At 38.7% G+C, this 24,275-nt stretch overlaps 1 protein-coding gene across 1 annotated transcript in view; it reads left to right on the top strand.

The window, feature by feature from the left end:
- The window catches only part of CNBD1 (cyclic nucleotide binding domain containing 1), a 493,800-nt gene that overhangs the window by 16,062 nt on the left and 453,463 nt on the right, over positions 1 to 24,275 (top strand). Inside the window, exon 2 of the mRNA XM_068983440.1 lies at positions 13,787 to 13,859. Within this exon, the coding sequence (XP_068839541.1) occupies positions 13,787 to 13,859 (73 nt within the window). The remainder of the gene's footprint in view (positions 1 to 13,786; positions 13,860 to 24,275) is intronic.

Below are 24,275 nucleotides of genomic sequence, written 5' to 3'. Positions count from 1 at the left end.
CTTGTACTTTTCCCTACCTGAGCCCACAGACCAGCCATTTTCCCAAAGAACTCTAGTTCATTTTAATGCAGACTTGGATTTAAAAATCAAGATCAAAGTACTCTGGGTGTTCGTCGATGTTAGAGTGTTACTGCTCCCAGCCCCTCTCAGTGGACAGATTTAAGGAATTAGATTTTACAGTTATTTTTGCTTGCATATCAATTTACTTCTAATAAAAAGCCAATATTTCTGTTTCTATTTTGCTTGCATACCAATTTATTTCTATTGCAACTTAGTGTTGCAACTCTGTAGTCACTTTGGTCTTCTCCTTCTCTATTTGTAAGTCTCTTCTCTCAAGTGTGAAACCGTGCTCCTATAATCCAAACGTCTCTGACCAGTTCCCCTGTATGTGGCCCGTTTTCCATACCACTGCCCCTCTCCTCATCCCCACTGAGGGTCCTACACTCAACCCTGGCACATCCTGACGCTTCCCATTTCCCACTTTTGTGGTCCTTACCCCTCTTGGCCTCTAATACTCTTCCCGGGCCCACCCCACGTGTGGGTGCCCACCACCCCGGTATTGTGCCTTGGGACACCCTATCATCACCCCACACCTACAGCTGGAATTGACGCCTACCTTTCTCTACTCTCTCAGCAGTTTTGGGACTCATTGGTTCAGAGGAAGGTAAAAGCTATTGAATATCTAGTTACTCTCATAATTAGCCACTTAAATTGATACCCTAAGGGAATGTCCGTCTATGAAGTTCTGTTTTCTACTTAGATAATTACAATATTATCAAATAATTTTGTCTTCTTTATTCATTCTTTTTTAATAGGCATACCTTGTTTTATTATGTGTTGTAGATATTGCATGTTTTACAAAATGAAAGTTTGTGGCAGCCTTGCATTGACTAAGTCTATTGGCACCATTTTTCTCCTTTTAAAAAATTTATTTTAATTGGAAGATAATTACAATATTGTGTTGGTTTTGCCATACATCAACATGAATCGGCCACAGACGTACATGTGTTCCCCGCAACCTGACCCCTCCGCCACCTCCCTCCCCATCCTATACAGGGTTGTCCCAGTACACCGGCTTTGGGTGACCCGGTTCATGCATTGAACTTGCATCTGGCCATTGATTTTACATATGGTAACATACATATTTCAATGCTATTCTCTCAGATCACCCCACCCTCAAATTGGCATCATTTTTCTAACATTTGTTTACTTCTTGTCTCTGTGTTATATTTTAGTATTTCTTACAGTTTTTCAAACCTTTCCATTATTAGTGTTACATTTGTTATGGTGATCTCTGTTAAGTGATCTTTTTTTTGTCTCTTTTTCCCGAATTTTTGTAACTTGCATATTTCTTTTATCAAATCCTGTTTCTTGGCACTTGCAGACATGTGTTGCACTAGTGTATGTTTGTATTCTGTTCCTCAATTTATGCTGTTGCTTTTGGCGTTTCAACATTAAATATGATGCTGTCTTTTGGTTTGATATATTCATCAAGTTAAGAACCTTTTTTCAACTTAAATTATTAAAAAACAGTGTTGAATTTTATTGACGACTTCTGCATCTGTTGAAGTTATAATTTTTAAAATGTTCACTTGTGGCAAATTATATCATTGTAACTTGAAATTTCTTCAAATTACTATGGTAATCTTACATTTTTGTGGGTATGATTATGTTAATATGCTTCTGGACTTAATAAACATATTCATCTTTATTTATATATGAGATCAGCGTCTGTTTTTCATTTTCACACCATCATTGCTTTACTTGCTTCATCAAAGAAATTTGGAAGCGTTTTTTTTTCTGTGGTTTGAAACATTTAACTAACATTAGAGTTACTTCTATAAAAATTTGATAGAATTCACCGGGATAACACCTTGCTTTGATACATTTGTCTGTTTGTGTGTGTGTGTGTGTGTGTAAGAGAGAGAGAAACTGAACTGTGAGATTACTTTCTACTTCTTTCAAGGCAAATTATTTATTTGGGTTTTCTCTCCCTTCTAGGGTCAATTTAGGAAATACACATTTTCCTGAAAACTCACTCATTTTTAAATCAGAATTTTAATTATTTTGCATGTTGTTGTAAAAAGTACATTATCTTTATGATATTTCAAGTTAATTACACCCCAGTTATCTTTCCGACATTGAGTACTTATGACTTTTTTTTCCTTGTTTAGATAAGTCAGTTATTTATTTTTTCCCTTCAGGGAACAACCTCTTGAATTTGCTTACTTTTCAACAATTTTTCCTGTTTTATAAGTTCATTAATTTCTACTTTCCCATTTTCTCTCTTCCATTTCTCTTATTATTTTAATTTTCTTTTTCTAACTTCTTGAGTAGAATGCTTAATTCTTTTTCCTTTATTGTAATATATATATTTAGGGGAGTGTATTGTCCCCAAAGAAAGACTAATTACATCCCATCGGTTCATGAAAGCATTCACTATTTTTACTTTCTTGATATTTTATAATTTCAGTTTTGATATGCTCTTTGATTTAAGGAATATATTTGACATATGATTATATATCTCATTAACTATGTAAAATAATTATATCCTCAGTGATTCAATTTCCACTTAATTTTTGGGTTAAAAGGAAAAAAACTTACTGTGGAAGCTATTTTGTCTCCTGAGTTTTTCTTTCCAATTTGCTTTTTTTAAACAATTTTTAAAATTGAGGTATAGCTAATTTGTTAATACAAAAGCTGTGATTTTTTATTTATATATTTTAATGCCATTTAATTTGGAAAACATTTAATAGTAAGGCCCCATATCTAAACCTATATTGCTTGACTCATTAACTTTAGACAATGGATATTGACAGTTTAGTACAAAATAAGAAAACTTTCTCCATATCCTAATTTGATTATTAATGTCTAATAAATATTAATGTCTAAGTCTTTGGCTAAATTCATACCTTCAAATATTATTAGTACACATCCATTAGTTTTAAATGTTCTTTAGTCTGAACTACTATCTGTTGTGTGAGGAAATTTATACAAATATATTTTATACTTTTGCTTCTCTGAAGAAACTTCCAATTTGCTACTCATTATTATTTACACTGTCTCCACTAGAATCTATGGAGAATCTAAAATTTGCATGAAGGTTTAAGGATTTACTTAACCTTTGTTAGAATGTGTGCTAAGTTGGTTCAGTTGTGACTCTTTGCGACCCTAGGACCCACCAGGCTCCTCTGTCCATGGGATTCCCCAGGCAAGAATGCTGGAGAGGGTTGCTGTGCCCTCCTCCAGGGGATCTTCCTGACCCAGGAATCGAACTCACAACTCTTACTACTCCTGCACTGGCAGGCAGGTTCTTTACCACCTGTGCCACCTGGGGAGCCCTTTAGCACAGTCCATGCCATTTAAGGCTTAGTCGTATGTCTATCAAATTGTATTTTTCAGAGAGCTCATGGTACATTATATTCTTTGAAGTTTTTGTTACATTTATTTTTATTTATTTATATATACCTTATATATTTATTATATATATTTTTAAAATACCTTTATATTTATCTTTAAGAAAAAATTGTCTTACTGTTTGTCAGGGAAAAATTTGTCTTACTGTTTGCCAGGACTTTGCCGCAGAGAAGACTAAGGACAAATTGAATTTTGCTTCTTATAGGAGACGCTTCCTCTTTTGGCTGGGTGCTAAAATAATCGTTTACCTTTGAAACAGCAACGTTTAGCTGGTAACCTAGTGCATCTAAAATGTCTGGTCTCTTTGTGGATCGTGAACTATGCTTTCTCTTTCCTGTTCTGGGTCATGGTATTTAGTTCTTCAGATTCAAGTCTTTGTATGAGAAAAATGTTCTTGTATTATATATTCGAGCATTGCCCCCTCCCCACCACCCCTACCCTACCAATGCTACTATTTCCTTCTTCAGGAGCAGTTTTCACATGTAGTGTCTCCTGTCTTCATTTATCACTTTCATCTTTTTTTTTTTTTTCTCTATTGATGTTAACTTCTATCTTCTGGGACCATATTTTCTTAATACTCTATTGACAGTTTTGCTATTTCTAATGTGGATTTTGTTATAATTATTTTTTCTTTCCTTTCCTGAATATAACCTGTTCATTTGTAATTTATTTCTATTGTTTTATTTATATTTAATGCCTTATAGGTCATTTTTCTTCCATCAAGGGTTTGTGCGTGTGTGTGTGTGTGTGGTGGGACTTTCTTCCCATTTCCTGCTTATTATATCTTTTAATGCATATTATTTTTCATTTGATAGGTTAAGTGTTTTTCACAATTTCTCTTAGAGTATGTTATGCCTAGGTATCAGTATTATTGAATGATGGTTATTTTTTTGAAGGTGGATTACTTGCAAGAAAAAATGAATGAACGAGGGTAGCAGACTGGTGGAATTTTCTTGTATGTTAACTGTGAGCACTTTCTCATCACCTCTGTTCTGTACTCTTCCCTAAATTGTATGTCTCTAATTAGTGCTGTCATAATTCAACAGTTATAATTCTGCCAAGCTTTCTTGGTAGAGATTTCTCTATTTCTCTTTAATGACTGAGATCAGCTGCTTCTGTGATTGTCATCTAACATTTGCCCTCTGTTTTACCATTACAACAACCTGACTCTTAAAAAGAGTATAAGTACAGGTGGAATCCTTGTTCGGCCCTACATTTCATATATATCATGGGCTTAGGGTTCTTGAGAGTGTCCAGTCTCGAGAACCTGCCGTTCCAGGTAAGAGTTCATCGGTTGTATCCTCCAGGACCGTACAGTCTTCCCCTGGAGAATGCTGCTTGTTTCCTCAAACAAGAGAAGTATGCATATGCTTGCTTCTTTTAAGGTTCATTGACATCACATCATTTGGCTGATATTCTTCAAATTTCATAGTAAGGAAATGTGCTTAATCCTCAGTTTAATGAAGTCCGAAATATTTCCTCCTTTGAACACTTTTTTACTTAGTGAGCTGTTTGTCATGGTGAATAGCTTTTTAATGCCAAAAATGACATTTCCATGATCTTCAATCTCATGTAGAAAAGAAGGTAAAATGATTCATGTACAATACCCTACAAGGGGCAGAGTTGTTTCATTTGTTCATCTATTAGCTTTTGGTGTGTATTCTTTGCCATAGTCTTTTAAAACTTTATATTCATCAGCTATTCCTGCCTTCATTGGTTTTCTTTATTTTCCTTGCATACAACTGACCTTTGTCTGACATATAGAACAATGTTCTAATTTTCCATTATAATTTAACAAACAATATTTATTTAAATCCAAGCATTGTGACAAGTTCTAGAGTTTCCTATACGAGTGAAGAATGGATCCTACCTTTAGGGGACAGTGATAAATTGAAATAAACATTAAATACAATTGAAAAAATCATAACAAAGGATGATGCTTGCTCCACTACAATTATTTTCAGGTTTAGTAAAACTGCTTTTTTTTTTAGTGATGAGAAGTTTAAATGTCACAGACAAGTTAACTTTTGGGGTGGATCTAAAGTTTTTTTTTTTAAGTTGGGCAAGAACCAAAGAGAATATCATAATGAAAGGACTAAATATGTTCATGGAGTACATAGAAAATGTGTAGAACATGTGTTATTGAAACATGGGGAGCAAGGGAGATGAACATGGTGGTGGTGTTTAATGAAGTTCAATGAGGTTAATTTATGATTTAAAAAGGCATTGTATTCCATGCAAAGTTATGTGACCACCACTGGGATTTTCTTTTCTTCCCTTTTTTGTGGTCGCACTGGGTGGCATATGGGATCTTAGTTCCCCCACCAGGGATCAAACCCACACCCAGTGGAAATGTGGAGTCTTAACCACTGACTGCCAGGGAAGTCCCTACCATCGGAATTTTAGAAAGTACTGTGATACTAGCATGAAGGATGGGTTGGAACAGAAGAGACTGGAGTCAGGGAGACTAGAGAGATTATTGCAATAAGACAGATGCGACGCTAAGAGGGTCTCAAACACGATCCTGACCTGTGGCCTGCATGGCAGTGGCGCTTCTTCACAGCGGCCCTACTTGGCGGCTACACCATTAGGATTGGAGAAGACGTGTTTGAAAGATACTTTAGAGTGCATTTCAAAAGAGGCAGAATTGATGGGTTTCATAACACACTGGCCCTGAAAGGGAAACAAAAGAATAGGATCCCAAGGTTGGCGATAGAGTTACGGAAAATAACAGGATTTTCTTAACCCAGGTGGAGGATTCAGGAAGAGGATCAGGCTTTTGGGGGAAAGAAGTATGAGAGGAATTATCATTGAAGTCTTTGCTGTCTTGAGTTTGATTTTCTTGGATGACATTCACATGAATATCATCAGAGTGAAGGTTAGAATTCTGGGCTAGAGAGTTTGGTGAGAGGATCTGAAGCGTATGTGTGACAGTGGGGGTGTGAGTGCTGAGAAGGTCATGCAAGGAGAGGGTCTAAACTGAGAAGAGAAGACAAGGACCCTGAGAATGGATTGGTGGACAGCATGCTCAGAGGGGGAAGATGCGAGTTAGTTCAGTTCAGTTCAGTCGCTCAGTCGTGTCCGACTCCTTGAGACCCCATGAATTGCAGCACGCCAGGCCTCCCTGTCCATCACCAACTCCCAGAGTTCACTCAGACTCACGTCCATCGAGTCTGTGATGCCATCCAGCCATCTCATCCTCGGTCGTTCCCTTCTCCTCCTGCCCCCAATCCCTCCCAGCATCAGAGTCTTTTCCAGTGAGTCAGCTCTTCGCATGAGGTGGCCAAAGTACTGGAGTTTCAGCTTTAGCATCATTCCTTCCAAAAAACACCCAGGGCCGATCTCCTTGAGAATGGACTGGTTGGATATCTTTACAGTCCAAGGGACTCTCAAGAATCTTCTCCAACACCACAGTTCAAAAGCATCAATTCTTCGGTGCTCAGCCTTCTTCACAGTCCAACTCTCACATCCATACATGACCACTGGAACAACCATAGCCTTGACTAGACAGACCTTTGTTGGCAAAGTAATGTCTCTGCTTTTCAATATGCTGTCTAGGTTGGTCATAACTTTTCTTCCAAGGAGTAAGCGTCTTTTAATTTCATGGCTGCAGTCACCATCTGCAATGATTTTGGAGCCCCCCAAAATAAAGTTTGACACTGTTTCCACTGTTTCCCCATCTATTTCCAAACATGAAGTGATGGGACCCGATGCAATGATTTTTGTTTTGTGAATGTTGAGCTTTAAGCCAACTTTTTCACTCTCCTCTTTCACTTTCATCAAGAGGCGTTTTAGTTCCTCTTCACTTTCTGCCATAAGGGTGGTGTCATCTGCATATCTGAGGTTATTGATATTTCTCCCTGCAATCTTGATTCCAGCTTGTAGAGCAGCCTAATAAGGAAGAGGCAAGCTAGGAAGGCATGTTGTCACAGAGGTCTCACAGGCAGAAACTTCACCAGACTTCAAATGTCAAATGGGTTAGTAAGATGAAGACTGGAAAGAAGTTACTGGGCTAGAAACTACAGGATTTCCTATAATTTTTAATAAATACAATTTTTAACAAATAATGAAGGTGAAAGATAAATTTTAGTGAGTGGAAAAGCGAATGTGAGTTGAGGCCATAAAGATGTAGATGATTGCATTCATCAAGATATAAACAGAAGCTGTGTCAATAATTTGTTGTATAACATTCTCCTCATTTTCCCCTCTTCAGTTAATACGTGTTTATTTTAAGGTCTTAACTGTTCAGACAAGGGGTAGGAACAACAAGGCCTGCTTGTATAATTGTCCATGTTGGTATGTCAACTTTTATTTTTAGAAGCCCTTCATTGGGCACTATTTCTTTGCCTTTGATGGTTTATTTAATTGAAAATTTTCAAGTGCCTATGTTTATTGAATGTTATTGGAAGAAGAATTAACTTTGGGATTTTAGAAAACAGCGGAGTTGAAGAGAGAAGAATAAACACATTATTAACCATTGACATAGTGAAAGGTTGCTGCTATGAGCCACGAACAATGCCCAGATTCATGGCCTCCAGAGGAAACGAATTCAATCTGAGGCTTGGTCACTTAGAGCTTTTAATGTAGCAAAGTTTTATTAAAGTATAAAGGAGATAGTGAAAACTTCTGACATAGACATTAGAAGGAGACAGTTTTTAGCAAGGAATTGTATACCTATTAGCAAGCTGCTAATTAGAGAAAGGAAACATCTCAAAACAGAGAGAGTTGCACCAGGGCCCTCTCCCACAACAGGCATTTTGAGACAGCAATGGCACAGGGTGAGTCATCTTGGGCCATAAAACAATGGACATGAACCTTGAAGAAAGGCAGATTTCCAAGCAAATGCATAGTCCATCAACATACCCTAAGAAAGACATTTCCATGAGAAAAACTGCATTGGTTAGCTCAGGGTTTGTGATGAAGTTGAGTTCAGGTGGAACCAGGTGTCACCATGACAACACAGAAAAAAGAAACCTCCTTTAATTTTGCATAGAGAAGGAAAAAAAAAAATCCGCCACTTGCAGTTTATTCCCTCCTGTCACTTGGGGGCCTCTGGCCTGCCTGCCCAGGCTGTTAACACTCTGAATAGGTATGTTTCAGTTCAGTTCAGTTCAGTCCAGTTCAGCCGCTCAGTCCTGTCCGACTCTTTGCGACCCCATGCACCGCAGCACGTCAAGCCTCCCTGTCCATCACCAACTCCTGGAGTTCACCCAAAGTCATGTCCATTGAGTCGGTGATGCCATCCAACCATCTCATCCTCTGTCGTCCCCTTCTCCTCCTGTATTTATTGTCTATTATTACAGAAATTTAGGCTTATTTATTAATAGAAACATAGAACTAGATCAACTATCCCAGCACACACAGAGAATCAGTTACACTTGCAGCCTCTGATGGAAATTTTCCTTTCTCCTACCCTACTCCTTGTTCTGTACCTTGCTATGCTAGGATTCACTGCTATGTATTAGTATGAGACTTACTATTCTTACTAAAAGTTTATTGATAATGTTTCTGTTACTACTGGTACTTAACCATTTGTACTCTGAATACTGTATTAAGCAAATTTCTACTTATCACTGGATTCATCATTAGAGTATGGTACAGGTAATTACTTTGAAGCAGTCTGTTTCGTAGGCTTCCCAGGTGTTGCTACTGGTAAAGAACACGCTTGTCAAGGCAGAAGATATGTGCAACACAGGTTTGATCTATGGGTTGGGAAGATCCCCCGGAGAAGCCAATGGCAACCCATTCCAGTATTCTTGCCTGGAGAATCTGACTGACAGAGGAGCCTGGCAGGCTATGGCCCACAGAGTTGCAGAGTCAGATGCGACTGAAGTGACTTGGCATGCATGCGTACTCTGACATTTTCGCATCGTATTCTCACATTTTCTCTTTGGCTCCACTGTCCATCTCCTTTATTTTGCCCTATAAGCCACTCAGATGAGTCTAGTCTCATAGTAAATAGTGGTTATGCGTTTACAGTATTGTTAAGGCTTTACTTATTCTACCATTTCCTCTTTGCTTTATGCAAAGGATATTTATCTGTTATATTTTTAAGGGAAAGCTTGTTGGAGAAAAATAATTTAGTTTTCAGTTCAGTTTTATTCAGTTGCTTAGTCATGATTCTTTGCGAGCCCATGGACTGCAGCATGCCAGGCCTCCCTGTCCATCACCAACTCCCGAAGTTTACCCAAACTCATGTCCATTGAGTCAGTGGTGCCATCCAACCATCTCATCTTCTATCGTCCCCTTCTCCCACCTTCAATCTTTCCTATCATCAAGGTCTTTTCAAATGAGTCAGTTCTTTGCATCAGATGGTCAAAGTATTGGAGTTTCAGCTTCAACATCAGTCCTTCCAAAGAATATTCAGGACTGATTTCCTTTAGAATGAACTGGTTGGATCTCCTTGAAGTCCAAGGGACTCTCAAGAGTCTTCTCCAACACCACAGTTCAAAAGCAGCAATTCTTGGCACTCAGCTTTCTTCACAGTCCAACTCTCACATCCATACATGACTACTGGAAAAACCATAGCCTTGACTAGATAGACATTTGTTGGCAAAGTAATATGTTTGCTTTTTAATATGCTGTCTAGGTTGGTCACAACTTTTCTTCCAAGGAATAAGTGTCTTTTAATTTCATGGTTGCAATCACCATCTGCAGTGATTTTGGAACCCAGAAAAATAAAGTCTGCCACTGTTTCTTTCCCTGTCTATTTCCCATGAAGTGATGGGACCAGATGCCATGATCTTCGTTTTCTGAATGTTGAGCTCTAAGCCAACTTTTTCACTCTCCTCTTTCACTTTCTTCAAGAGGCTTTTTAATTCTTCACTTTCTGCCATATGGGTGGTGTCATCTGCATATCTGAAGTTATTGATATTTCTCCCAGCATGTGCTTCATCCAGCCCAGTGTTTCTCATGATGTACTCTGCACGTAAGTTAAATAAGCAAGGTGACAATATACAGCCTTGACCTACTTCTTTCCCTATTTGGAACCAGTCTGTTGTTCCATGCCCAGTTCTAACTGTTGCTTCCTGACCTGCACACAGATTTCTCAAGAGGCAGGTCAGGTGGTCTGGTATTCCCCTCTCCTTTAGAATTTTCCACAGTATTTATTGTGATCCACACAGTCAAAGGCTTTGGCATAGTCAATAAACCAAAAGTAGATGTTTTCTGGAACTCTCTTGCTTTTTTGATGATACAGCAGATGTTGGCAATTTGATCTCTTGTTCCTCTGCCTTCTAAAACCGGTTTGAACATCTGGAAGTTCAGTTAACATAATGTTGAATTTAGTCTTATTACTCGCAAAATGTATCTTTATGTTTTAACATATCTTTATAACACCCATCACAAACAAACAATTCACCATACTGCACAAATATGAAAATATATATTTACCCCTGAAGTAATATTAAGACATGTAAGAGATCATCAATATGTCACTCAGATAAAACACTGGATTTTTCTTTTATTTCAATAACATATAATGGACCATACATACACACACACACACACACACACACACACACACACACATATATATAATGTGTATATATATATATGGGCCATATATATGGGCCGTATTAAAGATGATATTGGCTTCCCTGGTGGCTCAGATGGTAAAGAATCTGCCGGCAATGCGGGAGACATGGATTCAATCCCTGGGTCAGGAAGATGCCCTGAAGAAGGGAATGGCTACCCACTCTAGTATTGTTGCCTGGAGAATTCCATGGACAGAGGAGCCTGATGGGCTACAGTCCATGGGATAGCAAAGAGTCGGACAAGATGGAGCAAGTTTAGTTTTTCAATTTAATAATATACAGTGAACTTTTTATATAATTAAAGACATGCTCAGTTGCTAAGTTGTATCTGACTCTGCAACCCCAGGGACTGTAGCCCAGCCCACCAGGCTCCTCTGTACATGGAATTTCCCAGGCAAGAATACTGGAGTGGGTTGCCATTTGCTTTGCCACAGTAAAGATATAGATAAAGATAATTGTTTTTAATTTCACCATGAATTTCAAGTTTAAAATTCTTTATAACCATTCATTTATATCAGCCACTAATCTCTTTTCAAACTTACTCTTCTCAAAATCCTTTATTTTTATCCCCAATATAGGGTTAAGCCTCTTCTACTTTTGCTTAAAGCTCAGATAAGACATATTTATGAAGAGAAAAAAGACTGGAAAATAATATAAGCTTAGTCCTCTTTATACTGTTTAAGCCTTATCCTTCTATTAAATTTCATCACCAGAAATGCTCACCTTTATAATTTATGGTAAAGTCTTTTGGTTTTTTCCTTTTTAATGAAACTGCAGGAAAGACAAGATCTAAAATATTGTTTAGTGGCCTTTATGTAAAACCTCTGTGACAAATAAATACCTCTTGGGAATGAGGCTTCCCTCATAGTTCAGTCAGTAAAGAATCTGCCTGCAATGCAGGAGACAGGGGTTGGATTCCTGGGCCAGGAAGACTCCCTGGAGAAGGCAATAGCAATCCACTCCAGTACTCTTGCCTGGAGAATCCCATGGACAGAGGAGCCTGGCAGGCTATGGTCCCTGGTGTCACAACAGGCGGACACGACTTAGTGACTAAAACACCAGTATATTGCTCAGTGGTTTTTATGTGAAACCTTTGTGACCAAAACCTGTTGGAAATGAGGATCAGTGGAGACGTTTTTGGTGAATTGTAAAGTATCCTTCTAGGCTGCGAGTACTATCTAGCCTAGTCTAAGTTTTTTAGTTCACTTGGCTGTGCCAAGCCCTGTGCAAAATTGGTCCTTCAGATGCTACAGCTTTCCTCAGGCAAGGTGAACTTTCAATTTTTCTGTTCTTTACTGGCAATTCATAGTCTGATAATACCTGTCCTATGGATTTTATATTTTTGCTTTACCTGAAAGATGAATATATTTACTTTTTCAGAGCCCCTTTCAAAGTCAGAATTTCTCAAACCTTGTCCTTTTCCCAAATCTCTATGGCACCATCCACTTTTTATGTCCACACCAGTCCCCAGGGCTATTTCTGGCCCTGCTGTTAAACTCAGTTAGGAAGATGGACTAAATCAACACTTAGTGTTTAGTCTTTTTTTTAACTCATGTATATAAATCTACTATAAAATTTTACAGAATATCCTATAATAGAAATATTACTATACTGAAAGTATTTTGATATAATTTAATTGTCATTTGATTCATTTAAAATAGTCATTCCATATAATGCTAAAATGCAATTCATTAATTTTTCCTTAAGCTTTAACTGAGTAATTTAAGTAAGAAGATACCTAAAATGTACAATTAGAATTTTCAGGTTTATTAAATGGTGATGATTTATGTGGTAGGCAGCAGCCAGTTTTTTGTTTAAATTTTACTAATCTCAGTTTTGCATTTAGAAAGTGTTTATCTGTTGTTGATTCATTTTTAGGTCACAAAAGGCTTAAAACATTTTTGAAATTTAGGATTCTGTAATCTGGCATTAAAGCAGATACATTTATTGAAATGCAATCAATGAATACATTTTGACAAAGGGTTAGAAATGCATTAGGCTGCTGATTTTCTCAGTACCTGTTCACTAAGGGAAGGAGTAATGTGCACCTCAGTATTCACTACTGCTTTCCATTCTACAACATTTCCAACAGTATGCATTCTCCTGGGATATGGAGAGGACCTGTTATGTGAGTGCCCATCTTTGCAATAACGGTTGTCATCAATATTCTATCTTCCTTTTCATCTCCTCTGAAAGATGTCAGTTCTTTCTGGCACTGAAGGGGAATGACAATTAGTTTGCTTCTTGGCTATGATTACTATCTTTCTGCTTGTAAGGGAGTGTGTGTGATTTGCTTACACTTGAACTTCAGAAGGAATTGCAAACTGAATGCAGACCCTGGAAGATGATCTGTAGAGCCCTGATGAGGAGCTCGCCAACGGTGGGGCCCTGCATAGGAATGAACAAAAATGACTAATATTTCAGAGATAGACAGGGTGATAAAGAGGGAGAGGGAGACCTCAAGAAAGCTCTTCTTTGAAGTTTCAGGTCTGGAGTTCTGGAACCACTTCACGTTTGAAAGGCATAGGATAAAGATTCTGAAAGGCTTGCTTCCAGAGAAGTGATATGATATAAACATTCCATTTACTGGAATTAAACACATAAAATATGCCAGACTAAATCTGACATACATGAAAAACATGAAATTCTTTCCTCTTTTTAATCACCCTATGCAATTCTTCTTGTGTATCAAATAAAGTCTGGTAATACCTCATTTTCATAGTCACTGAATAACTTTACTATGATGAATGGTTGCAATTAAACTCTGTTTGCAAATTTGGTTAATAAGGTTGCAGAAACTTACATTTTTAATTGATTTTTTTTTACTTTTGCAGACTTGCAAAAATCTAAGAACATTGATTATGGTGAGTTGAATGCATTATGCCACATGAGAGGAAAACAACACAGGTAGGTTATCATTCCTTTCTTTTCCTGTCACTCAAATGAATATGAATATGTTTGTTCCATGGATAAAGCAGAGTAATAAACCATTGCTGACTTTCAGAGGTACCTGATTTACCACACAGATAAAAATATCTGAAAACCTGGAGGTTATTTCTCCAGACTGAAGGGGCAGACTATATATGTCATATTTTAAGGAAACAATTTAGTGTGAAGCACGCATAACTCATCCCTAGCTGGACCCTTTCTAGTACTCAAAAAGTAGTCATAAGAGAAAAAAGCTTCAAATGGTCGAAAACACAAATCCTGAGTGAAATAGGCACTTTAGCAGTGCCTAGGAGATGCCTAGTTGAAATATATTCAACAGAAAGAACTAAAAAAATATTGGTTTAAAGCTCAGGATACCTAAGATATGTGATACTTGAAGATACAATTTTTAAAAAATCTATTTTCTTGTCAACTCCTTTTCCCAAGTTGGATTTTTGAAATTATAAAACTAGCTAGTTTCTTTCCTATCCATCAGTGTCTATCTATCCTCCTACTTTTCTTTACTGGGAGAGGCCCTTGCCTCATCTTAAGTCATATCTGCTTAATCACTTCAGATTATTTACATCTCCTCTTAACCACTTCAAATTATTTACATCTTCATTGATGTAAATTATTTCCATAATTATTACATAATTATCTACAAATTATTACATAATTATTTACAAGTTATTTACAAATTATTTACCTCTTCACTGATGTAAAGTATTTACATAATTATTTACAAATTATCACATAATTTTTAATAAATTATTTACATCTTACATTTCTCTACTCCTCCTTTCTTGGAGAAAGAGAGGAGGCTATGCTTTTTTTCTTTTTTTAAAAATTTTTCCAAAGCTTACATTTTTTACTATGCCTCCCTGTCCGTTTTGTACACATGACATCTTTTGCCATAGGGTAAAGAATTAAATAAACTTACTCTGGAGTCAGGCAAGTCGCCTGGTTTTAATCCTGGCTCAGCCACTTCCCAGCTGTGTGGCCTTGGACTGGTTACATAATTTCTTTTTACCTCAGTTTTCTCATTAGTAAAATGGGGTAACAGTCTTATCCATTTCAAAGAATTATTAGGATGATTAAATGAGCTAATGTATATGTAAACAGTATCTGGTACATGGTAAGAGCTATGTAAGTATTCTTATTATTGTTTAAAAAAGCTCACCCAGGCTTTTGACTGTTGAATTTATACGCGGCTCCCCTTAGCCTTTTTTTTTTTTCCACATGAAAGATTTTACGTGAGGCTTTTGGAGCAGAACGCTTCCTTTACCCTTATTTCCCTTTTGCTTTCTAGGCCAGATATTTTATTTTAAAATCTATTTCTAGATTCTACCTCCGTACCCTTGAGGAACCATAATAAGAGAGATTCAATCATGTAGCTCTGGGTCTGCCAAAGAATCCATTCTACAAAAACTTGGCCAGCCTTCATCTTCCTGGCTTGAGAACCCTCGCAGGCAGTGTTGCCTCTTCAGACAGTCACCGGGTCCGGGTGCAGTCTGGCGGTCCTGCCTTCCTCCCCTCTATGTAGTCCCCTGTTTTCTGTGCCTTCTGTTAGACACTGTCTGTGTGTGCTCACTTAGTCATGTCTCTTTGTGGCCCTTTGTACTGTAGCCCACTAGGCTCCTCTGTCCAAAGGATGTTCCAGCCAGCGATACTGGAGCGGGTTGTCATTCCCTCCTCCAGGCAATCTTGCCAACCTAGGGACTAAACTTGCCTCTCCTGCAGATTCTTGACCTCTGAGCCATCAGGGAAGCCCCTCTCTTTCACACTAGCTCCCCTGAATTTCTTGGATGTTTTCCTTTTGTAAACACCACGGGCCTGGAAAGGGGCACATCTTAGGGGGACTATGTATAGGTTTTGGCTCATTCTTTTAGAAAACATTTTGCTGTTGCTGTTCACTCACTAAGTTGTGTCTGACTCTCTGTGACCCCATGGACTACAGCACGTGGGCTCCTCTGTCCTCCAGTATCTCCTGGTCTTTGCTCAAATTCATGTCCATTGATTCGGTGATGCTGTCTAAGCATTTCATACTCTGCCACCCTCTTCTCCTTTTGCCTCAGTCCTTCCCAGCATCAGGGTCTTTCCAGTGAGGTGGCTCTTACCATCAGGTGGCCAAAGTTTTGGAGCTTCAGCTTTCGCAGCAGCCCTTCCAATGAATATTCAGGGTTGAGTTCCTTTAAGATTGACTGTTTTGATCTCCTTGCAATCCAAGGGAGAGGCTCTCAAGGGTCTTCTCCAACACCACAGTTTGAAAGCATCAATTCTTTGGTGTTCAGCTTTCTTTATGGCTTAACTCTCACATCTGCTCATGACTACTGGGAAAATCATAGCTTTGACTGTACAGACCTTTGTCAGCAACGTGATGTCTGCTTCTTAATACACTGTCTAGTTTTGTCATAGCTTTCCTTCCAAGGATCAAGCGTCTTTTAATTTCATGGCTGCAGTCACCTTCACAAAATTAGATATGGAAATGGGTATTTAAAATGAGAAAATAAACTACAACAAATTAATGAAGACTTGGCATTCAGGTTTCTTTTCCCTCATGAGACCTCTTAAGGCGATTTATCCAAAATGCATACATAGAAATTACTTAAGTCTTTCAGAGAGATTTAAGGAAAACTTGCTCTTTCATATTTATTTCATATGCATTATATGTTTAAAATGACAAATGAAATATACTTTTTCCCTGTAATATAAACAGAAAGGCTGAGAATTAACTGACCCCAAGGATTAAATATTTTTATACACATAAACTATGAAAGATCATAGTTTTTGGAGTCTACTGTTTTCTGGTTGCAGTGGAAGGATATAGAGGCTTCTCATTGCGGTGGCTCCTCTTGTTTCAGACATGCACTCCAGGTTGCATGGGCTTCATTCAGTAGCTGTGACTCCCAGGCTTCAGATCACAAGCTCAAAAGTCGTGGTGCATGGCTTAGTTGCTCTGCAGCATGTGGGATCCTCCTGGAGCAGGGTTCAAACTTTTCTCTCCTGCATTGGCAGGCAGATTCTTTACCACTGAGCCACTAGGGAAGCTCAGCTCTTTGTTTGATATTATACCATATATATAATGTTATACCATACATATGCATATATATCTTAGGTTGGCCAAAGGGTAGATTTGTTTTTTCTGTCAGATGACTCTAGTAGTGCTTGTTCTTTTTTACTTCCTTTGAAATAATTTTGTGAGACTGTAATGTGACAGCTGTCATGTTCAGTTCAGTTCAGTTCAGTTCTGTTGCTCAGTCGTGTCCGACTCTTTGTGACCCCATGAATCTCAGCAGGCCAGGCCTCCCTGTGCATCATCAACTCCCAGAGTTCACCCACACTCATGTCCATCGAGTCGGTGATGCCATCCAGCCATCTCATCCTCGGTCGTCCCCTTCTCCTCCTGCCCCCAATCCCTCCCAGCAACAGAGTCTTTTCCAATGAGTCAACTCTTCGCATGAGGTGGCTGCTTTAGCATCATTCCTTCCAAAGAACACCCAGGTCTGAGCTCCTTTAGAATGGGCTGGTTGGATCTCCCTGCAGTCCAAGGGAATCTCAAGAGTCTTCTCCAACACCACAGTTCAAAAGCATCAATTCTTCGGCGCTCAGTCTTCTTCACAGTCCAAATCTCACATCCATACATGACCACTGGAAAAACCATAGCCTTGATTAGACGGATCTTTGTTGGCAAAGTAATGTCTCTGCTTTTCAATATGTCATTTAGGTTGGCCATAACTTTCCTTCCAAGGAGTATGTGTCTTTTAATTTCATGGCTGCAATCACCATCTGCAGTGACTTTAGAGCCCCCCCCAAAATAAAGTCAGCCACTGTTTCCCCATCTATTTCCCATGAAGTGATGGCACCAGATGCCATGATCTTCATTTTCTGAATGTTGAGCTTTAAGCCAACTTTTTCACTCTCGTCTTTCACTTTCAACAATAGGCTTTTTAGTTCCTCTTCACTTTCTGCCATAAGAGTGGTATCATCAGCATATCTGAGGTTATTTATATTTCTCCCAGCAATCTTGATTCCAGCTTGTGCTTCCTCCAGCCCAGCGTTTCTCAAGATGTACTCTGCATATAAGTGAAATAAGCAGGGTGACAATATACAGCCTTGACTTACTCCTTTTGCTATTTGGAAGCAGTCTGTTGTTCCATGTCCAGTTCTAACTGTTGCTTCCTGACCCGCACATAGGTTTCTCAAGAGGCAGGTCAGGTGATCTGGCATTCCCATCTCTTTCAGAATTTTCCACAGTTTATTATGATCCACACAGTCAAAGGATTTGGCATACTCAATCAAGCAGAAATAGATGTTTTTTTTCTGGAACTCTCTTGCTTTTTCCATGATCCAGCAGATGTTGGCAATTTGATCTCTGGTTCCTCTGCCTTTTCTAAAACCAGCTTGAACATCAGGAAGTTCATGGTTCACATATTGCTGAAACTTGGCTTGGAGAATTTTGAGCATTACTTTACTAGTGTGTGAGATGAGTGCAATTGTGCGGTAGTTTGAGCATTTTTTGGCATTGCCTTTCTTCAGGATTGGAATGAAAACTGACTTTTTCCAGTCCTGCGGGCACTGTTGAGTTTTCAAAATTTGCTGGCATATTGAGTGCAGCACTTTCACAGCATCATCTTTCAGGATTTGAAAGAGCTCAACTGGGATTCTAACACCTCCACTAGCTTTGTTTGTAGTGATGCTTTCTAAGGCCATTTGACTTCACATTCCAGGATGTCTGGCTCTAGGTGAATGATCACACCATCGTGATTATCTGGGTCATGAAAATCTTTTTTGTACAGTTTTTCTGTGTATTCTTGCCACCTCTTCTTAATATCTTCTGCTTCTGTTAGGTCCCTGCCATTTCTGTCCTTTATCGAGCCCATCTTTGCATGAAATGTTCCCTTGGTGTCTCTAATTTTCTTGAAGAGATCTCTAGTCTTTCCCATCCTGTTGTTTTCTTCTATTTCTCTGCACTGATCGCTGAGGAAGGCTTTCTTATTTCTCCTTGCTATTCTTTGGAACTCTGCATTCAAATGCTTATATCTTTTCTTTTCTCCTTTGCTTTTCATGTCTTTTCTTTTCACAGCTATTTGTAAGGCCTCCTCAGACAGCCATTTTGCTCTTTTGCACTTCTTTTCCATGGAGATGGTTTTGATCCTTGTCTCTTGTACAATGTCATGAACCTCATTCCATTGTTCATCAGCACTCTATCAGATCTAGTCCCTTAAATCTGTTTCTCACTTCCACTGTATAATCATAGGGATTTGATTTAGGTCTTACCTGAATGGCCTAGTGGTTTTCACTTCTTTCTTCAATTTAAGTCTGAATTTCGCAATAAGGACTTCATGATCTGAGCCACAGTCAGCTCCTGGTCTTGTTTTTGCTGACTGTATAGAGCTTGTCCATCTTTGGCTGCAAAGAATATAATCAATCTGATTTCAGTGTTGACCATCTGGTGATGTCCATATGAAGAGTCTTCTCTTGTGTTGTTGGAAGAGGGTGTTTGCTATGACCAGTGCGTTCTCTTGGCAAAACTCTATTAGCCTTTACCCTGCTTCATTCCGTATTCCAAGGCCAAATTTGCCTAGTACTCCAGGTGTTTCTTGACTTCCTACTTTTGCATTCCAGTCCCCTATAATGAAAAGGACATTTTTTTTTTTGGTGTTAGTTCTATTAGTGTGCATTTAAAAAAGAAACATCCAAATTGGTGAATTTTTGTGTTCAGTTCAGTTCAGTTTAGTCTCTGTCTTGTCTGACTCTTTGCAGTCCCGTGAATCTCAGCACACCAGGCCTCCCTGTCCATTACCAACTCCTGGAGTTTACCCAAACTCATGTCCATCAAGTTGGTGATGCCATTCAGCCATCTCATCCTCTGTCGTTCCCTTCTCCTCCTGTCCCCACTCCCTCCCAGCATCAGGGTCTTTTCTAGTGAGTCAACTGTTCACATCAGGTGGCCAAAATAATTTTTGTGTAGCCATTTTAATATTGAAGGTGGAAGAAAAAATGTAACATTTTCAGCATATTATGCCTTATTATTTCAAGAAAAGTAAAAACACAACTGAAACACACACACAAAAATTTGTACAGTGTATATAGACTCGGTTGTGACTGATCAAATGTGTCAAAAGTGGTTTGCAAAGTTTCACATTGAAGATTTCTTGATGGATGATGATCCGTGATTGAGTAGACAAGTTGAAGTTGATAGAGATCAAATCAAGACATTAATTGAGAATCAAGCATTGAAAGTCTGCACCAGCTTGGTTATGTTAATCGCTTTGATGTTTGAATTCCACATAAGTTAAACGAAAAAACCTTGGCCATATTTCCACATGAGATTCCTTACTTAAACATAGCAAAAATGTTCTGTTTTAAAGACAGATTGTGGTAGGCAATGAAAAGCGGATAATAGACAATAACGTTGAATGGAAGAGATCATGGGATAAGTGAAATGAACCACCACCAACTACACCAAAGTCTGGTCTGCATCCAAAGCAGGTGATGCGTATATGGTCGGACTGGAAAGGAGTCCTCTATTAATGAGCTCCTTCTGGAAAACCAAAAGTTTAATTCCCATAAGTACTGCTCCCAATTAGACCAACTGAAAGCTGCATCTGATGAAAATCATCCAGAATTAGTTAACAGAAAATGCTCAATCTTCCATCAGGAGAACATAAGACTGCATGTTTCTTTAATGACCAGGCAAAAACTGTTACAGTTTGGTTGGGAAGTTCTGATTCATTGCCTGTATTCATTAGACATTTCAACTTTGTATTCCATTCATTTTGGTCTTTACAACATTCCCATAATGGAAAAAATATCAATTTCCTGGAAGACTGTAAAAAGCACCTGCAACCGTTCTTTGTTCAAAGAGGTAAAAAGTTTGGGGAAGATGGAATCATGAAGTTTCTTGGAAAATAGCAGATGGTATTGCAATAAAACACTGATCACAGGATTCAATAAAGTTCTTGGTGAAAATTAAAAATGTATGTTTTACTTAAATATCAAAGGAATATTTTGGGCAACCCAATACACACACACACATATGTACATATGTGTATTCACTGTCTTTGGATAGCTGTCTTTCCTCCCAGTCCTTCCTGTGGCCCAGGGTGTGAAGGGGAAACAGGGAGGCTGCTACTCCTTACCATTTACCATGTACCTCAACCATGGGCTCAATTCCTGCTGTTAAAGCTGCTCCTGTCTACTGTTTAAGTGCATGTGAGTTCTTCTCTGTCCTTCTCACTGAGAATCACACACACACACACACACACACACACACACACAGCATGCACATGTGCTCAGTAACTCCAGTTGTGGCTGACTCTGCGACCCCATGGACTGTAGCCCCCCAGGCTCCTCTGTCCATGGGATTTTCCAGGCAAGAATACCCAAGTAGGTTGCCATGCCCTCCTCCAGGGGATCTTCCCAACCCAGGGATCAAACCTCATCTCCTGCATATCCTGCATTGCAGAAGACATGGAGACGCTAGTTCAATCTTGCCTGAGAAATCTCATGGACAGAGGAGTCTGGCAGGCTATAGTGCATGGAGTCACAAAAGTTGGACATGACAGGAGCAATGAAACAATAAACATATATCCAGAATACAACCATTTCTCACCACTTCTACTAAAACCATCTTGGTCCAGAGCACCAATGCTCTTGCCTGGATTACTGCAATAGCCTATTGATTGGTTTTCTTACTCCACCCCTTGCCCATTTACAGTCTGTAAGTTGGCACAGTAGCCAGGGTAATATTGTTAAAATGTACATCAGAACATTGTTTGCTCAAAATATTCTAATGCCTTCCATATCACTCAAGGTAGAAGCTAGGATGTTCACGGTGGCCTGCAGGGTCCTACATGATCTCATCCCACTGCGTCTCTAACCGCTTCTTCTGGACAAGGCCCTTCTGTTTCTTTTGCTCTAGCCACAGTTACCTCCGTGAGCCATTCCTGCCACATCACGTACGCTCCTGCCCCAGGGCCTCTGCATCATGCTTTCTATCTGGGATGCTCTTTCTTCAGATGTTTACTCTGCTTTATCCCTCACTCCCCTCAGTGTAACAGGGAAGGACAAAATCTGACTCCATGCTGGATTGGTTTCTTTAACCTCTACTTTCCATTTCTTTCATTAATATAATCACTAAAAGGACTCTGTCTATAGCTGTAAGCATACACAATGGTCTGCCTTGGGGAACCCTGCCTGTCTACCTGAATGTGAAATAAAAGTGCCTTTGTTCAGCTCACAGGGAGTCACCTTGCCCCTGTGAATGGCTTCAGGAGAATTAACACATCCACTCCCTGAGGCTGGCTAAACCAGAATATATTTTGCCAGACTTATGGCCTTTTTACTTCATTTCCTCACGTCATTCCCCTCGCTATTCTATAAAATAAACTAGCATTCAGACCCCAATAAAGTGGTACTCTAGGACTCTAGTTAGCCATCTTCTTGGATGCCTGACTTTCTGAATAAAGTTGCTCTTCCTTGTCGCAGCACCTAGTCTCTTGATTATTGGCCTGTTGTGCAGTGAGCAGACCAAGCTTGCACTTGGTTACATCAGGCTGTCTGTGACCAGCCTATATGAAATAGATACTCTTAGCACATATTATCCTCTGAGTGTTGCTTTCATTTCTTAATAGCATATCTGGCATATAGTTATACAGTTATTTTTGTTTCCTCTCTCTACATTGAAAACTTCATAAGGAAAAAATTCATTTTATTTCTGATGTATTCTCAGTGATTAGAATAGTATCTGACATATTATTGGTACACTTTAAATATTTGTTGAATAATCTCCTTTATCTGGCATGATTGGTTTTCTATAATCTGAATAAATCAATATATTCTTGTTACTACCTGTTGATGTTAATATTACTCCTGAGTGAGTATCCCCTAAAGTCCCAAACCTTTTTATGAACTCCTTTCCCTTGATACTCTTATTAATCTTCCCTAAAGAATCTACCTGCAATGCAGGAGACCTGGGTTTGATTCCTGGGTCGGGAAGATCCCCTGGAGAAGGAAAAGGCAACCCACTTCAGTATTCTTGCCTGGAGAATCCCATGGACAGAGAAGCCTGCTGGGCCACGGTCCACGGTGTCACAACAGTCAGACACGACTTAGTGACTAAAACACGCACGCCATACCAACTTTAATTTTATTTATCCGTCAAGGTCCAGATTGTCTCCCATCAAATGTCATTGTTTTTAATTTTCCTACACATTTGTTTCAGAAAGTCTGTAACCTGGGAGTCAGAATGATTGCATTCTAGCTCTTGTTCTGCCACTAAGTGTGATGGAGGTATTTGTAATATCAGTTACATTCTCAGGGTTCAGCGTTCTCATTTGCAAAAGGAATGACATAAATTTGATCTGACAGATAAAATTTTAGCCATATTACTGTATAAAGCTGAAGCTATATTTTTATCCACACTTTTATCTTAGTGAATGATAAAATTATCTACACAGCTGTCCAAGCCAGAAACTGTTATATCATAGACTCCCATCTTCTCTGCATTTGATAAATAAATTGTAATCACATTACTTATAAGAGCTTTTATAATGGGATGCTTTTGACATCTCCAGTCTTGTCTCCCAGTGACTCTTCCTTTCCTCCCAGTGATGACATGACTGGTGGCTTCTTCACTACACCTGCACAATATTGTTGAGGGTCTTGTACTTTTTACTCATATTGATGTCTTGGTCTGAATTACCATCTTCCCATTCATCCCCAACTTCCAATAAATAGGTGAACTAATCTTCATAGCCAACCTAAAATCTTCTCCAAAAGAGTATTATTCTCCATTTCCACTTGACTCTGTAATACTTTCTATCAGAGCACTCCTGATAATTTATTATGCATTTGTTTAATTCATTGTTTAATTGTTAATAATTGTTTAATTAATTATGCATTGTTTAATTCTCTTGTTCTCTATTATAATAGAAACAGCTCCTTGAAGCCTATATTTATTAGATTAGGGTACCTGCCAGTATAGATTTATAAGGGAAATAGATTTAAGGGACTAGATCTGATAGACAGAGTGCCTGATGAGCTATGGATGAAGGTTCGTGACATTGTACAGGAGACAGGGAGCAAGACCATTGCCAAGAAAATGAAATGCAAAAAAGAAAAATGGCTGGCTGAGGAGGCCTTACAAATACCTGTGAAAAGAAGAGAAATGAAAAGCAAAGGAGGAAAGGAAAGATATGCCCATTTCAATGCAGAATTCCAAAAATTGCAAGGAGAGATAAGAAAGCCTTCCTCAGGGATCAGTGCAAAAAATAGAGGGAAACAATGGAATGGGAAAGACTAAAATCTCCTCAATAAAATTAGAGATACCAAGGGAACATTCTATGCAAAGATGGGCTTGATAAAAGACAGAAATGGTAGGGTCCTAACAGA

The sequence above is a fragment of the Capricornis sumatraensis genome, chromosome 11, assembly GCF_032405125.1.
Source record: "Capricornis sumatraensis isolate serow.1 chromosome 11, serow.2, whole genome shotgun sequence".
NCBI classification, from domain to species: domain Eukaryota; kingdom Metazoa; phylum Chordata; class Mammalia; order Artiodactyla; family Bovidae; genus Capricornis; species Capricornis sumatraensis.
The sequence above is the reverse complement of the archived record's forward strand: the minus strand, read 5'-3'. Positions and strand labels throughout refer to the sequence as shown.